The sequence below is a fragment of the Mchenga conophoros genome, linkage group LG2 (genome assembly GCF_057382185.1).
Source record: "Mchenga conophoros isolate Kocher_MC1m ecotype Shallow Benthic linkage group LG2, M_conophoros_male_GT1.1, whole genome shotgun sequence".
Taxonomy (NCBI): Eukaryota; Metazoa; Chordata; class Actinopteri; order Cichliformes; family Cichlidae; genus Mchenga; species Mchenga conophoros.
The window spans coordinates 24,850,975-24,867,125 of NC_140527.1; the positions used below are offsets into that span (position 1 = coordinate 24,850,975).

At 38.5% G+C, this 16,151-nt stretch overlaps 2 protein-coding genes across 2 annotated transcripts; one reads left to right on the forward strand and one right to left on the reverse strand.

The window, feature by feature from the left end:
* Positions 1-2,829: 2,829 nt before the first annotated feature.
* On the reverse strand, positions 2,830-10,293 carry itk (IL2 inducible T cell kinase). The gene is made up of 17 exons (XM_085289686.1): positions 9,819-10,293; positions 9,624-9,728; positions 9,388-9,469; positions 9,122-9,247; positions 8,861-8,898; positions 8,034-8,185; positions 7,855-7,920; positions 7,671-7,725; positions 7,209-7,288; positions 6,776-6,918; positions 6,566-6,640; positions 6,073-6,241; positions 5,778-5,994; positions 5,627-5,691; positions 5,413-5,531; positions 3,290-3,447; positions 2,830-3,197 (listed from the first exon to the last, which is right to left on the reverse strand). The coding sequence occupies exons 1-17, from the start codon at positions 9,954-9,956 to the stop codon at positions 3,132-3,134; spliced, it is 1,854 nt and encodes a 617-aa protein (XP_085145812.1). The 5' UTR covers positions 9,957-10,293; the 3' UTR covers positions 2,830-3,131.
* Positions 10,294-12,597: 2,304 nt separating this feature from the next.
* med7 (mediator complex subunit 7) lies at positions 12,598-15,750 on the forward strand. Its single transcript, XM_085289699.1, has 2 exons — positions 12,598-12,754; positions 13,395-15,750. Exon 2 carries the CDS (start codon positions 13,404-13,406, stop codon positions 14,163-14,165), a length of 762 nt encoding a protein of 253 aa, XP_085145825.1. The 5' UTR covers positions 12,598-12,754; positions 13,395-13,403; the 3' UTR covers positions 14,166-15,750.
* Positions 15,751-16,151: the final 401 nt, after the last annotated feature.

Consider the following 16,151-nt stretch of genomic DNA (forward strand, 5'->3'; position numbering starts at 1 on the left):
GGTATATGTTGTATGTATAGGGAAACTGAGGGTAACCTCATTTAAAGGAGGCGGTGGTAAATTCTTAGTTCTCTGTATGAATTCTAATTACATGATAAATAGGATATAGAAAAAAGTAAAGGGCCCTACTTCACCCACCTTGTACCACTATTTATAATTATGAATTCAAGTTGCATGTAGTAGCATGTAGTTAAATATTATCGTTTATTATTTCAAACGTATGTGTTGAATACAGTACTTTATAATGACAACATGCTATAACCTTGATTCCAGAAAACTTGGAATGTTGTGTGAACTGCTTAAAGACCACAGAAATCCCATTTTCACTTGCAGATCTTATAAACCTATTTTTTATTCACACAACAACATAGAAAACATATAACATGCTTAATTTGAGAAAATTGCTCATTTTAAGCAAAGAAATCACAAAAAATGAACGATACAGGATTGTAGTTGCTCGACATTCCTGGGTTTGATTTGTAGTATTTTCCATTTCATTTGACGCCAGATGTTTTCATATGGAGAAACGTCTGTACTGGCCAGTTCTGCACCCGGACTCCTCTACCATATGTAGCCATATGTTGTAATTGAGTTGCCTTGTGTTGTGTTCAGTATTGGCTTGATGAAATATGCGAGGCCTTCTTTGAAAAAAAATGCTGTGCAGAGTCTTTAGTCATTCTTGATTTCTTGACTTTCTTGTAACCTCTTAATGTGATCTTGAGTGATAGTTCTTCAGGCTTTCTGAAGGTCTTTCAAAGTTTTTCTTTATACATTGGCTGCTTTAACACTTCAAGCATTTAAAAGCCACCAAGGCACTCAAACAATGAACCAACATTCATTCTATCTGCAAATAACACACAATTTAGCAACAAATCAGTTTTAAATTGTATCTTTAGAACCTGAGAGATGTGCCTGACCCTTCAGCTGATCCATCTACTTTGGTGTCAAGAAGACATCCTTAGGGAAGGGAAATGGAAAGAAAAGGCTGAGGTATGCCAAATTACACTGGATTTCCATTCTCTGCACCTTTTTTCCATTTTCCTATAATGGATATTAAAAAATGAGCGGTGGCTCAAGACTTTTGCACATTGCTCTATGTCCCAGCAGGAAACTGCAATTCCACGTCTTGCCACTATTGTCAGAAGAGAATGCGTTGGCTGACATGGCACCAAGAGAAGATCGCATATCACTCCAGTCTTGGCCTCCCTTCACTGGTTGCCTGTAAATTTTAGGTTTCATTTTAAAATTTTAGTTCTAACCTTTAGGGCCCTACATGGTCAGGCTCCTCAATATTTATCTGACCTGCTGAAACCACATACATCTTCTCGGGCTTTAAGGTCATTAGATCAGAGACTGCTGGTGGCACCGCGCACTCGTTTTAAAACTCGTGGTGATCGGGCCTTTCAGACTGTGGCACCACGGTTGTGGAATTCTCTCCCACTGTCTCTTCGCTGCACGGACTCCATTGATTCTTTTAAGAAACAGCTGACGACATTTTTATTTAGAAAAGCATTTGATTAATTTCTTCTTATGCTGTTTTTATAGTTTTATTGTTTTACATTGTTTTATTTACTGTTATATTGTTTTTATATTCCCATTTTCTGTGTTGTAAAGCACTTTGTGATTTTTATCTGTGAAAAGCACTATATAAATAAATTTTACTTACTTACTTACTTACATGATACAAGAGAATTATTGATCATTTGATATGGGAAAAAAGTTACTGTGCCTGTACCAGAAACTGCAGTTCTTTGACTGGCCACTGGAGTCTGGCTCCAAAAGTGAGTCATTCCAATAATGTATGGCTTATTTGACTGAAAAATTGATGTGGGTATAGACCAGCGGTCCTCAACCTTTTTTACGCCACAACCCGGTTTAATGTCAGACAATATTTTAACTGACCAGCCTTTAAGGTGTTGCGGATAAATACAACAACAACAACAACAAAAAAAAGATACGACCAAGACAAAAACTGTGGTATTTTGTAAATATAATAATAAACGTGAATTCACTGTGTAATTGTGTAAGTTAATTAGCAGCGTCCTCCTGAAATGCACCAACAACATTGAGAGTAACATCCTCCTCTCTGCCTCTTAATGCTCTCTGGTCGCTATGGTAATGTGTAAATATTTCTTTCAAAAAAAGACACGCAACTACAACACGGGAAAAGACCCAGGGAAACCGAGTTAACGATACAAACCCTGAAAACCATAAATTTCACACCCGAGGCTCAACTCTCGTGGCCCGGTACCAAATGACCGGTCCGTGGCCCGGGGGTGGGGGGCTGCTGGTATAGACAGCTGTAGAAGTTAGAGTCACACAGTTGAAATCGACCAACCTTGTTCATGGTGTGGGTGCGATATGGAGCATTTTTTTGTTAAATATAATTTCACAAAAACATGACTTCATCTCTGGATAATTGTAGTAATAGTCTAATCAAGAAGACTGTGCTCCACCTTTAGCACAGTTTCAATGACTCATATTACTTACCACATATTACGATGTATCCGAGCAATGAGTAATAAATCTATCTTGACCAAATGTGGTCACCTGTGACTCCAAAATTAATTCATAAAAAAAAACCAAAACATGACTCATGACTTTGTTGTAGCTATGTCCATCTTTTATATACAGTATATGGATGATCATCAAAAATATGACTGTTGTGGCTAATGTCAGTGAGCTCCATAAAACAGGAAAGCCTTTCTAATTTCTAAATATATATAACATCTGGCAACTTCAATAATTTCTTCATATAGAAACAAAAATATTTCTTATGCCAAGATTTCATTATTGTAGTGGAGGAAACTAAGACAGTGAGAAGTGACAAGATGTAAAACATTCAGTTTAATGACAGTCAGCTGACTGAAAAGCAAACATCTCACTTTTATATGGCTTATAGAATTACTCAGACCTTTACATGATTCTGCAGGAAGCACCAGTAGCTGTGTGAATGGACTGTGTGAGCCCTCTCAGGGGATACTTACAAAGCTACGAAAGAGATAAAGTGCAAAATCCAGGATATAAAATTGCTTTGGAATAATCTAACTTTACAAATGACAAGCAACTGGTTACAGTAAATAAATAAAATAAATATTATATATAAAAAAAATCACAAATCACATGTTGGTTCAGGCGTCTGAAAGGGAGGCCAGCTCGTGAAAGAGGAGCCCAAATGTTGGGCGATCGTCTGGTTTCTGGGAACAGAACAGAAAACAAACGACAGTTAATCGTTTGCTCATTTTATGATCAGCAGAAGTTCTGCTTGAAAAAAGGGTAATGTCCTCACCTCCTTCCAACACCACTCCATGAGTAGGTGGACAGAGTCCGGGGCCAAGCGTGGCTTCAGGAGCCTCAGGCCTGCGTTCAGGGAGTCCACCACTTCTGCATTAGTGCGGTTCTCATAGGGGAGTCGGCCTTCGTTGTACACCTCCCACATGAGCACACCTGAAGAGGGACACGGAGACAGCACTTGTTAAACAATATGGAAGCATTTTAGTCCATATTGTATCGTTCGTTTAACAGTGAGCTACTCTAGTCCAGTGCAGTGTGTTTTTATTTATTTATTTTTTTTATATAACTGAAACATATTTATTTTTAGCCTCATTTGAGAGTAATTTACTACAGATCAGAATTGGCCAAAATTGTTGCTACCCAATAAAAAAAATACACACACCTACACATGAGACACACACACACCTAAAATTTGCTCTGCTGTAAGTTCTTACTTTAAAAGTAATTCATCTCGCTTTCATTCAATACAACAAATATAGTCGTCTGCCTAAAGTATTTGATCCTTAATTGTAATATTGTGCAGCTGAGCAGTTTTTGTGATTCTTCACAAGAGGACGCCCACCTCCCTTTCACCCACTTACCTACCCCCACACACACCTACACACACACACTCACACATCTCTGTAGGTTGTTTGACTCTTCATGTTCAAACCGCTGCGGTTCATTCAGGTTTGATGAACACGTTTTCCCCCCACTGTGAGTTTCAGCTTTTTCCACACTCGGCTCAAATGATTTTGTTTCAGTCCATCTTGTTGGAAGTATGTTTCAGATCTTTATACTGTTGGAAGAAGCAGCGTTGGCCTGTGACTGGCACAGAGCTCTGGCACAGGTACATAAATGTATTTCACTCCAGATTATCTTGATGAAATCCGTCGTCCCCAGCGTTCTTTTCTTCAAAAGCTTCTTTTTTTCGGCAAACTTGGAAACTAGTTTTAAATCCCAAACTTCATCCAACAAGAACCACTTTGACTTGTCTATTTGTATTTTATCAAACACAAGTTTAAGGGTTTTTTTTTATAATCCTCTTTCAAAAGCGGGGTCTCTTTTTTCAACCTTCATTCAGAAACCAACGTATGGTGTCGACAGACGCTTTTGCACTTTGATCCTTTAAATCAGCTCTGTTTAGTCTGGAGTTAATGTTCCTCTGGTAGCCTCATCCACTGAAGCCGGCATGAAAGAATCCAATGAAAGAGTTTCCTAATATTCTTAGCAGCTGCAGTCTCAAGAACTTCACACAGCCTGTAGATGGTCCGACTGTCTCTTTTAGTTTTAAACCGTTATTTAACCAGGAAGTAAAAATCTTGACATAAAGAATCTTTTGAAAGACGCCTCAGACAAACTTTTCCCCTCTTTCTCCTGCCCATCATCAGTGTAACAATGATACTATACAGCTGAATTATTACTCTTTTACCATTTCAATGCATAGAATCATGATTGAAAACACTTGTGTTACCAATGAAAAGCAATAGCCTGCTTAAACTGTCACTGCAGTTCATTTGTTTTTCACGATTTCTAAGGGACGTCAGTAATTGGATCCAGACCTTTTTAGAATAGGTCATAATTCAAATCTGTTTAGAAATAGAAATAATAACCCCTATTGTAGAAGTTATAATATGTTTTATTTTTACTTAGTTTTAGCACATCCGTTTTACACAAGAAAATCATAGATTCATAATACAGAATCTTTTTTTCCCCCAAAGATGACGTCAAGCTAAAAGCTTTCTGTCTGTTTAATCTCCTTTCAAACCTCGGCAATTGTCTGAGCTTATTGTGCATCCACTAATTGTCACTGAATCATGAAAATGGCTAGCTTTTAGACTATTTTATATAAAAATTTACCAAAAAAAATGGCTTTGTCACGGATAACTGCAGTAATAGTCTGCCCAAGAAAACTGTGCTCCAGTTTGAGCACAGTTTTTTTTTTCACAGGATAAAAAGAATTGTTTAATATATAACGTCTAAACCACTGCAGTGTTATTTAACTACAGTTGAGCACATGTGCCATCAGGAAAACAAATATGATTTAATCTGCTCTCACCCAACCTGCAAAACTTGCCAGACGAGTGAATCAGAAAGGCAAACCAAACAGCTGAATGGCAGACAAGCGCCCAAACTCACCAAATGACCAGACGTCAGACTTGGTGCTGAATTTGCAGTATCTGATGACCTCTGGGGCTGACCACTTGACAGGGAACTTGGAGCACTGTGAGCTCGTGTACTGATCATCAAGAACAAATCTAGGGTATGGAGAGTGGACACAGACCATAAGCTGTGACTCACTGTGACATTAATGTTATGTAATAATTTAAAAAACTGATCTTCACGAACATACCTGGTCATTCCAAAGTCCGATACCTTCACCTCGTTGTTCTTTGAGACGAGACAGTTCCTGGCAGCCTTTGGAAGGAAGAAAGGAAGGATAAAGTCCTCTAACAAAGCAGGGATATGAAAGTGTATCGTGAAAGAGCACTTTATTTATTTACCAGATCTCTGTGGATGAAGTTGGACATCTCTAGATAAGCCATCCCTTCGCTGACATCCAGACACATCCCCAACAATATATCCTGAGACAACGAGCCTTTCCTTTCTCGCAGGTAGTCCGTCAGGCAGCCGTTTTCCATGTACTCAAACACGAGGCAGATAGGAGAATGTTGTGTGCACACGCCATACAGCTGTACCAGCTTAGAGTGAGAGAGTCTCCTGTTAAAACACACATGCACAGATAAACTGAGTGGTTTCAAACTCGTTTTACAGATCTCCACCGTGAACTGTACTTACATCATAATCCGTGCCTCTTCTTTAAATTCGTCGTCTGACATGCACTCTTCTCTTACCATCTTCACCGCTACCTTGAGATCCCTCCAGCTGCCTTCCAGCACCAGTCCAAACTGGCCGCTGCCTATCTCCTGACCCAGTATCAGCTCCTCAGGGTCCACTTCCCACTGATCTGTTAACCAGCAAACCAGCAGTGAACCAAAGCATCCACACTATAGCTCAGTTATATAACCATAGAGTTAAACTTCTTCATGCAAGTTTCACAAATAAAAAAGGACTTTTTTTTTCTCATTTTCACTTGCTTTTTTTCAGCAAAGATTAATTTGTATTACATTGGTTTATATTAAAAGACAAAAGGGTGGAGTTACTTAACAGCCCTGAAGTGTAATTCTGTGCAACCCACCAGAGGTCAGCAAAAACAAGATTCACAGCAATAAATTAGGACTGCTTGGAGCTTTAGTTCAACAAACTTCGGGCATCACAAAAAGACTTAAACCTTTTGTGATATCAGTAGAATCCTGGGAACAGCATCGACCTTGAGAGACGGGGTGTCTCAGCCGTGTTATTAGCCCTGCACAAAGAGAAAGAGACAACGGGAAATTTAAAAAGCAGGACCAAGAATTTAGCCGTTTCATAAGATGAACTTCATTTATCCTTTGAACGTTTTGAAATAATGCTGTTGCATGAGAAAAGCTGGCACACTTACCTGCAGCATTGTGCTGGTGGTAATATATGAGCTCAGGAATGGTGCTAAACAGGTACTTCTCTGCCAGGTAAAAAGAAGCTGGGCTCGTTTCGGTTTGTCTGATTTGGTAATGCTTCACTCTCGGATTCTTCTCCCCATTAGACCTGATGAGAATATATGCTTAACTTAACAAACATTTTTAAAGCAAATGTTTGCCTGAGCAGATGATTACACATAAACATTGGAAGATCAGAAAAATATCACAAGATTACACTAATCTTATACTTAATTCTCATTGGTTACATCTTTAACGGTCACTTAAAATGATTGAAATCCTATGAGCCATCAATTTTTTTTCATGATATAAGTAACCATATATGACTGTTTTAATTATAGAGTTGTTTGATAGATATTTTTTAAGTAAATTCATAAGAACACTATAAATAACATTTACCCTGGTGCTTTGGTGAAAACAGACACTGTGTACACTCCCGCCTGTCTTGAGTCCCGCACAATGAATGCACCTTCCTTACCCTAAAGACAGAATAACGAGATCACATAAGATTTCCCACGTTCGGCGGTGCATTCTGTAACACGTCTGGCGGCCGTTTTAATTCAAAGACGACGATGGATAACCATTTTCCCTTCCTGCTTGCAAAACTTAGCAAAGCAGGAAATTCAACATTGGAGGAAACTTTGTGGTTGTGAGAAATTTTTTTTTCATGTTCTATGTCAAGTCGAATTGTCGTTGTGCAGGTGCATATGCAGCGATTTTGCAAATGCAACATTGCTGTTGGCGGCACAGTCGCATCAAAATGCACTGTGTCATACAGGGGCTAAATCTTGCCTGTCATCATCATATCAAAATCATTATTTGAAATTTTATTGCCAAACAGAACTGAGTTTTTGTTTTTACCTCTTTCATTAGCAATTCTTCTGCTTGCGCTCTGCTAATGTTTTTGTTGTACCATCTGTTGAGAACACATTAAACATTTAACACAACAATTAAATCAGTTTTGGAGGGAAAACATGGTAATTCATTAGCAGCAATAAAGACTGCAAATTAAAAGCTCGAGTAAAAGAAATGAATTCAAACTCACTCAAATCTTTCAAAGTTGTTGATGGATTTTTCAGCTACGTATGTACTGGGCACAAAACCCGAGTTCCTAATGGGTGACAGGAAAAGGGATTTAGCTAATGGTTCTTCTTTTGAAATGTACTGCTATTTTTTAATGTAAACAGTTCAAATGAATTTGGCATTGGCTGTAATGCGCTTTACCCTCTCTCATCCTGTACAAGCCACCAGGTGGAATGGGAATTCTTAACCAGGAGATACTCCTGATCTTTCTGAAGAGGTAAGTCATTGTCTCCCTGTGGCGTGTAGTTTTGCAAAGCGATGACCTTCTGTTGCCCCGAATCTTCCAGCTCCATCTGGAAAGGGAGGAAAAAATCTGATTTAAAAACCATTTGTACAGGTATGTACAAAATTTTGGGTTATTACCTCTAAATTTCGACATACTATCATAAACTTCCGAGATGAGATGAGAAAATAACTCGAGATTTAGAATCATGAAGCTGAAGTTTTGCAATAAGAACCCCAAATTTTGAATTTAGCTCTGCCAATCAGGAAAATGTTTTTTAAGTGGTGGAAATAACCTGGTACAAATTATTGAGAGGTCTGAGTGAACTCTTCCCAAAAAGTTCATACACAAATACGAAATCCAGAGGTTTCAAATAAAATTACATTTTCATAGTGCCAAAGGAAAAAGTATCAACAAGGATTTTCATTTGACAAACTTTAATGTACTTCTATTTCTTCTACTATCTATCTATTTAAGTAAACACTCAAACACATGTGCGCTGAAACAACTACAGAGCTGCTGCCTGAACACACAAAATCAAACCACAGAAACAGTGGTTAAAAACCAATGCATGACCTAATTATTAAATATGTAGAGAGAAACTGTGTTTAAAAGTATTGCAGACAAACATGACAGGCATTAAAACTGAAAAAGTGATTTGGTCTCCCTCGCTTCATTGGAATATCAGTAATAACCACAATAACATTTCAAAAGCTTGTGTCGTTTGTGTTTTAGATGGTGGTACCTCTGGCTCCGGGAGGCTGGGAAGCGGCTTTTTAGAGGCTGTAGGGGAAACAGAAATGTTAAATTGGAGAGCTATTTGGCCCATCTAAACTCACAAAGCAACAACGGTATGAACTGGATTAGGCAAAACGAAAGCATTTAGTTCAAGTTTACTCTAACCATATGTGCGAAAGCCATACAAATATCTTAATTCAAATGGAATCTCTACCACAAATCATTGGATTCACGAAGTAGAAGAGAAGGAAAAAGAAATGCTACAAACCATAGCCCACTGGGTCGTACACGTTGCACCCAGTCGCCAGTTTCTCTGTTTGCTGGCAGCATCTCCATTTTCCATCCATCCAGAAGTTTGGGTGGTATTTTGGAACTAAGTTGTTATTCTTTGTCTCTACATCAGACAGAACAAGGGAAATATTGTTTGAAATATCCATCCGTATGTGTTTGCAGTTCATACAATCAGCGGTTTATCATCGACTTGTCATAGTACTATTATTATTATTTGACTGGTGATATATGGTAATGGCTTACCCTCTTTAAGAGCTCTGACCCATTTCTGACGGCAGTCATTGTCTGGTGCAAATATGTAGAGGTAATAACTTTCATGAAAAACCTGCAGAAGAATTGAGATTTTAAAGAAAGGTTATATGCGTTGTCATTTTCAGTCATACTTCACCATACACTGTATATAGGGTGTATGTCGCAGTGTTTAGTAGATTTTAATGCGGTGACAATTGAGTTGGTCTCTAGGAAATGATGAATCTTACCTGAAAAGGGTACTTAAAGCTGCATGGTATGGGCACATCAGTACACACAATCTCCACGCATTTAATTCTGGACAGCTCGATGCAACCTTTCAGCAAAGGCTTTTTCTGCAACAAAACAGCTTAGATTACAGCAAACAGCCAAGAGTCTGCATTCCTGAAACAGCTCTACAGATTAACCGCACATACTGTACTTACCCCGGGACGACGTTCAGAATACTTCAGGTCTTGGGTATCCAACACAAAAAATCGCTCTTTATAGTTACAGGGTGACACTCGCTTCTTCTGTTGAGATTTTTTGATCAGAGTTCCCTTCAAAATCACCCTGGGGAACATTTTACCAGCTATGAGAAGCGCAATGAGAAATACTGCCTTGTTTTGTCATACCAAGAGAGGCGGCATTGCCTACAGCATGCAGAGACAGAGTAGCAGTGAGTGTACAAGAAAAAAAAATTGAGGATGATAAGTTGATAGATGTCGTAGAGTTTCCGGCATAGGGTTGTTGCACAGTAAACCACATCCTACGGCAACAAATGCGTTGTGCAAGCGAAATACACGCGTGCGCGCACATACACACCGTTCAGGGTGCTCGCAGGCACTTTCACTCACTTAGTGCACGTTGCAGTCAGCCACTATGAGTAGTGCGATCCCCAGAAAAAGGATGACTCGTTAACCTTTACATTTTTCAACGCTTTCCATCAACATTCACTTCAAAGGTCACGGATGTGTCCCACTACTACAGTGAGGTTGGGTTATAATGTCAGCATTGGGCAAAGGGGGGTTCAATCTAAGAGGGCAAAAAATGGCATAAATGATTTTAACTTGAAACAAGAAAGTAATAGGGGAAAAAACAAAAGTTTTTACTGAGATTGTGAGATTGCAAGAAACACACACACAAAAGAATCTGTTTTTTTCCCCTGCCATAATTAATACATTTAGAGTTTGGTGTTACGTGTTCATGATGTCTTTTAGGATTTGCCCTGTTTTTTCTCCATCACTGCTTTTTTCTCCCTTATATTTTACTTGGTTTTGGGGGGGGGGGGTTGTGCAGGAAAAGAAGGTTAATAATGATAATACAGGTTATAATATAGTAACAATAATATTGTAACAGTAATGATATGGTAATAAGAATATGGTTGGGCTCCATTAATGATTTTAAAGTGACCGAAAAATTTCAAACTGCTGAGGTAGTGCTGTCAACTTACAATGGAAGAAAATGTAGTTAAAGTTAAAATCTGAAAATATTTTTACAGTCACACCGAATGAAAGATTTAAAGGATACTACAGCACCACCACCAGGAAAGAGTTCCAACAGATTGGTGTGGATTGAATGAGTTGGGATTGCCATTTAATTTAATTTAATTTAATTTAATTTAATTTAATTTAATTTAATTTAATTTAATTTAATTTAATTTAATTTAATTTAATTATTGTCAAAAAACAACAACAACAAAACAGATCCAAAAAGCCAAAATTACAAAATCGGCTTTGACTGTATATTTTTATACAGTTTGAACTGTGTAAATGTCAAAATTCAAGGCTCTTTCTTCTTTTGTCAATTAAAAACATTTCCAGAAAATACCTGAATTTAACATTTTTAGGAGTTAACGTGCTGTTGAATGGGAAATGTTCAGCAATTTTGTTCCATATGAGTATTTAATAAAAGAGAACATTTGTCATGCTGTATGTAAATAAGTGCAAATAAGTATAAAATAAGTGTAAAAGTAGATGTGAAGGACCGTGTGACACTAAATAATTTATTTTCTAAATCTAAAGCTCCAAACTAAAAATGTGGAAAGTTTTCATTTGTTTTAAAGATGTGACAGAATCAGAAGGGTGAACTTAAGATGCTCAATACACTATAGTGTTTAAAAGCATTCAACTGTATTTTATTCTTCTTGTTGTTTTAAGCCATATATAAGTGATAAATTGGGGGAAAAGAAAAAAAACAAAGGAAAGTTTAGAAAATTGTCTTATACTGACACAACGTTAAGGATAGATCCTTGAATTTTTAAGCTTTTGTCTCTTGTATTCGTAATAGTTTATATCTATTGTAATTTTCTTCCACATTTTATTTACCTCTTACCTGCTGCTGACCTTCTACCGCTCGTCCATTGAGAGCCTGCTAACCTACTGCATCACGGTATGGTATGGCAGCTGCACCAAGGTGGATAGAGTGAGGCTCCAGAGTGTGGTCAAGACAGCACAAAAGATCATTGGCTGCCCTCTCCCCTCCCTGATGGACATTTATTCCTCCCGCTGCCTCAGCAGAGCAGCAAACATTATCAAGGACAGCTCCCATCCTGGTTTCAACATGTTCAGCCTGCTTCCCTCAGGGAAGCGCTACAGGTGCATCAGCACAAAAACCCACAGACTCAAATACAGTTTCTTCCCCAAAGCCATAACCACCCTGAACTCACACATGCACCGATAACACAGCCCCCCCCCTCCCCCCAATTTTTTACATATTACTTTTTTTTTTAAAAACGTACATGTTTGTACAAAATGTATATATATATATATATATATATATATATATATATATATATATATATATATATATATATATATTTTTTTTTTTTTTTTTTTTTTTTTTTCCCTATGTTAATACTGTCTATATGTATATAGCGCTGCAGAACTGTACCCCCCCGAGCATGTTTACACTGAGTACGAGGTGCTCTGTATCTCATTGTACAACTGTATAGTGACAATAAAGGCATTCTATTCTATTCTTTTCTATTCTATTCTAAAAGTATTGGTGGCGTTGTAAACTGCTGGTTTGCTTTGACTAGAAAAATATTTGACATTACCAAATGATAACAGGTGCTGGAGATGGTCACTATTGTAAAAAGACATCAGTCCTGTACAAAATAAGCTTCAAATTAAGCACTTTCGTATCAAAAACTACAAGATCAAGCGTGGTATCCTCACACCCAATCGGTGTTTAGTTTGTTCCATTGCTATCGTCCAATCCGCGGGACAAAAACCAATGACGTCGAGCCTTAGGGACTGAAACGAAAATCTTGTTAGTGTGGAATGGAAGGAGCTAAACTAGCTACAAGCTAATGGTCGGAACTAACGGACGTCTATATCTAGCGTCTTATATCTTCAGCGACTAAAGAGTTATTTGAAAGGTGTGTATAAATATCATAAGTCTTCTCCCTTTTAACGGTATTGTGGGTTAGCATTATATTTGGTGTAGCGATTTAACTCGTTAGCGGAGGTTAGCAGTTAGTCAGTCAGCAGGTAAGCTAACGACTGCAGTTAGTTGGAGAGTAAAGGGCTAACATGTTGATAAAACAAACAAAGGTTTGCGACAGTAAATGGTAGTCTTCACTCAACTCTATTCCCATGCAGACAGCGTTTAACATAAGTTATATGCAGATATTTACCGTACAGACAACTGGCTGGGCAGTTTGTGTTAGCATAGGCCTCTTAGCACATCTTTCGAAGCGATGGTCTCAAACACTGAATTTGTTTGGAGTTAGTGCAAGCAAACTATTTAGACACGGCTAACGTCTCTGCAATTAAAAAGCTATGCCGTCTTTTTGTGGCAAACATCCTGCTTCTTGTCTACCTGTGCCCCCAATAGTGAAGTGAGAGAGACACCTTTTCACTTCTGTTATATTTAGGCACATAGCCTAAATTAATGTGTTTATGTTCAACTACTGTGAACTGTAAACACTTTTTTTTTAATTAAGATACTAAATTGCAAAACCTAATGTATGTTGCTTTCCTTTTTATATATATTGACACGGATTCTTGTGCTTTCAGGTCGGTATCATGGGTGAACCACAGCAGGTCAGCGCCCTGCCTCCTCCACCGATGCAGTACATCAAAGAGTACACAGATGAAAACATCCGCAAGGGTCTGGCCCCTAAGCCACCTCCACCCATCAGAGATAATTACATGATGTTTGGCAACCATTTCCAGTGTGATGACCTCATCATCCGGCCTCTCGAAAGCCAAGGCATTGAGAGGCTTCACCCTATGCAGTTTGACCACAAACGGGAGCTCAAGAAACTGAACATGTCCATTCTTGTGAACTTTTTGGACCTTCTGGACATCCTTATCAAGAGCCCTGGTAGTATAAAGCGTGAAGAAAAGCTGGAAGACATAAAGCTTCTGTTTGTCCATATGCACCATCTGATAAATGAGTACAGACCGCATCAAGCCAGGGAGACGCTAAGGGTGATGATGGAGGTCCAGAAAAGACAGAGGCTAGAGACAGCAGAGAGGTTCCAGAAACATCTGGAGAGGGTGGTGGAGATGATCCAGGGGTGCCTTGCCTCCCTGCCTGATGACTTGCCTCAAGTGGAAGGTCAGGATGGTGCTTGTGATGGGACAAAGAGTGCGCCTCCTGCAGCTAGTGTTGGCTGTTCATCTGGGCAGGCCACCAGGCTGAAAACAGAACCTATGGATATAGAGGAAGCAGCTGCCAGCTGCATGGCAACGAGTCAGCAGGAGAAGAGCATCCCTACTTCAAGAAGTGACAAATGGGACAAGGATGCTGCCATGTGCAGCATTATTGATGAACTAGCATAGTTTAATATTATGTTCTTTCTTTTTTGTCGTTTCTTTGCTGAACTCTGTGTAAATATGGCACTTTCGTACATGGTATACACAGAATATTTTTGTTCTTTTTATTTTATAACTGGTTATGTCACTGGTCTTTGCTCCACAAGTCTTTAACATGACTGCATTCTGCTATTGAGTTATACGTATATGGTTGTAATACATCTCTGTTCTCATGGTTTCATGCACGAGAGTGATTTAGAGAGTGAACATGTTATACCTGTGGTTTTTGCCATACACATAAAAAATGTGTGCCTGGGGCCTCAAGAATTATCAACATTAAATCAAGTGTAACCACACTGTACAACAGTGATGCTCGGTAACCTCTCTTCTGACTTGGGAACTTTCAAAACACATCATCGACGAATGTTTCTTACTGCTAGCTTGAAACAGCTGGTGAGATAAAATGTTGGGCGCAACATTTTATCTCATTTCATCTTTGCTGTTTATGGCTTTCTCAACTGCATCGGTTCTCAAAGTTTTTCTAGTACGTTTAATTTAAATCCCCAAACTCCACAGTTTTTATCCAACCACTAAGAAAAAAAGTTTTACTTAAAGGTCACATTAAGAAAAAATCCACTCAAGTTTCACTTCACCTTGTTGATTATACTGCACCAGTGTTTCCCGCCATGCAGGTAGTGTGAGAACTGCTGCTCTAATAAGATGAGCACTCCAGCAAGAGAAATGCACAGTCATGCTTTTGTCCATGTGTGTCAGTTAATGTGACTTTATCATTCACGTTTGTGTTGTTTTACTAGGTACCACACAGTAAGGCTGATGCCTAAACCTTTATTTAGAAGTGACCAGTGTACTCGTTCACCCACGAAACTTGAAACTATGACAATAAATGCTGTCACATTAACGGGAAGCTGTGAATGTCAGAAATGGACATTTGAGGGTGCTAGCTGTGTTTTCAAGGGCCCCATTGAATGTTGTTTTTATTTAAAATGTAGAAATTCTGACTAATTCCGGAAAACATATTCCCAGAATAGAAATTTTTAACATAGATCAGGTGGGGGTGCTAAGTTTGCATAATTGTAATAAACCCAATAAACAAATTTGCAGTCAGAGTGCAGTCATCTCACAGAAACATAGAGGGCTTTATTAGACCCGTCAGAGCAGAGTTGCATGAAAACTCATGTAAATGCTGGACTGCCTTTATGTTTGCAATGCATGATTCTTGTCACTGATTTGCAGATTGTGTAATCCATGGAGAGTCGTCACAAAAAAGTCGTCATGTATATTATGTAAAATGTCAAATAATTCTGACCCCCTTCCCTCTTTTATAGGTTTTCATAAGCATACCTAACAGTATAACCAATTTTGTGTTGCCTTGCAGCAGATTGCTCTTACACAACTGTTCAGGGAAAGAAATGTGAGCCTTTCAACTGGTTGCTTGTAAAGCAATTCAAGTGCACATGTTTGGTTGTTGAAACTGAAAATACACCTCAGGCTGGTGATTGCAGCGCAGATTTCACTACTTGCGTTTCTGTGATGTTAGCTGAGGTGTCTATGTAACTTGCATAAGTTCAATAAATCAGTGCGTGATACACAAGATGTGTTTTGGCCCAATTTTTCTTTTATTTGAAAAGACAACCCAAGGTTGTTTCTCTGAGAATTCATCAAGGATTTCTGTTCTAATGTCTGTGCAAAAAGTGTGCTGTTTTTGAAGCAGGCAGGAGTCATGATGTGTGTCGCTCTGAGACATAAAGAGTATGTGTATTTGGCCAGTTGCAAATTCCAGCTTTATTTCATTGACCTAGAGTAAATGCTCTGCAGCACACTGCATTTTATGTAATGATGTAATGGCACAAACTGTATGCACATTTTTAGCTGTGCATAGACGTTAAGCTGTGTTTGTGTTGACCTTTTGTTTTAAACGACAAACAGGATGGACAGAACCAGGTAATATGCACTGATCCTTTCACCGCACCCCCTCGGAAGTTATTACCCTTA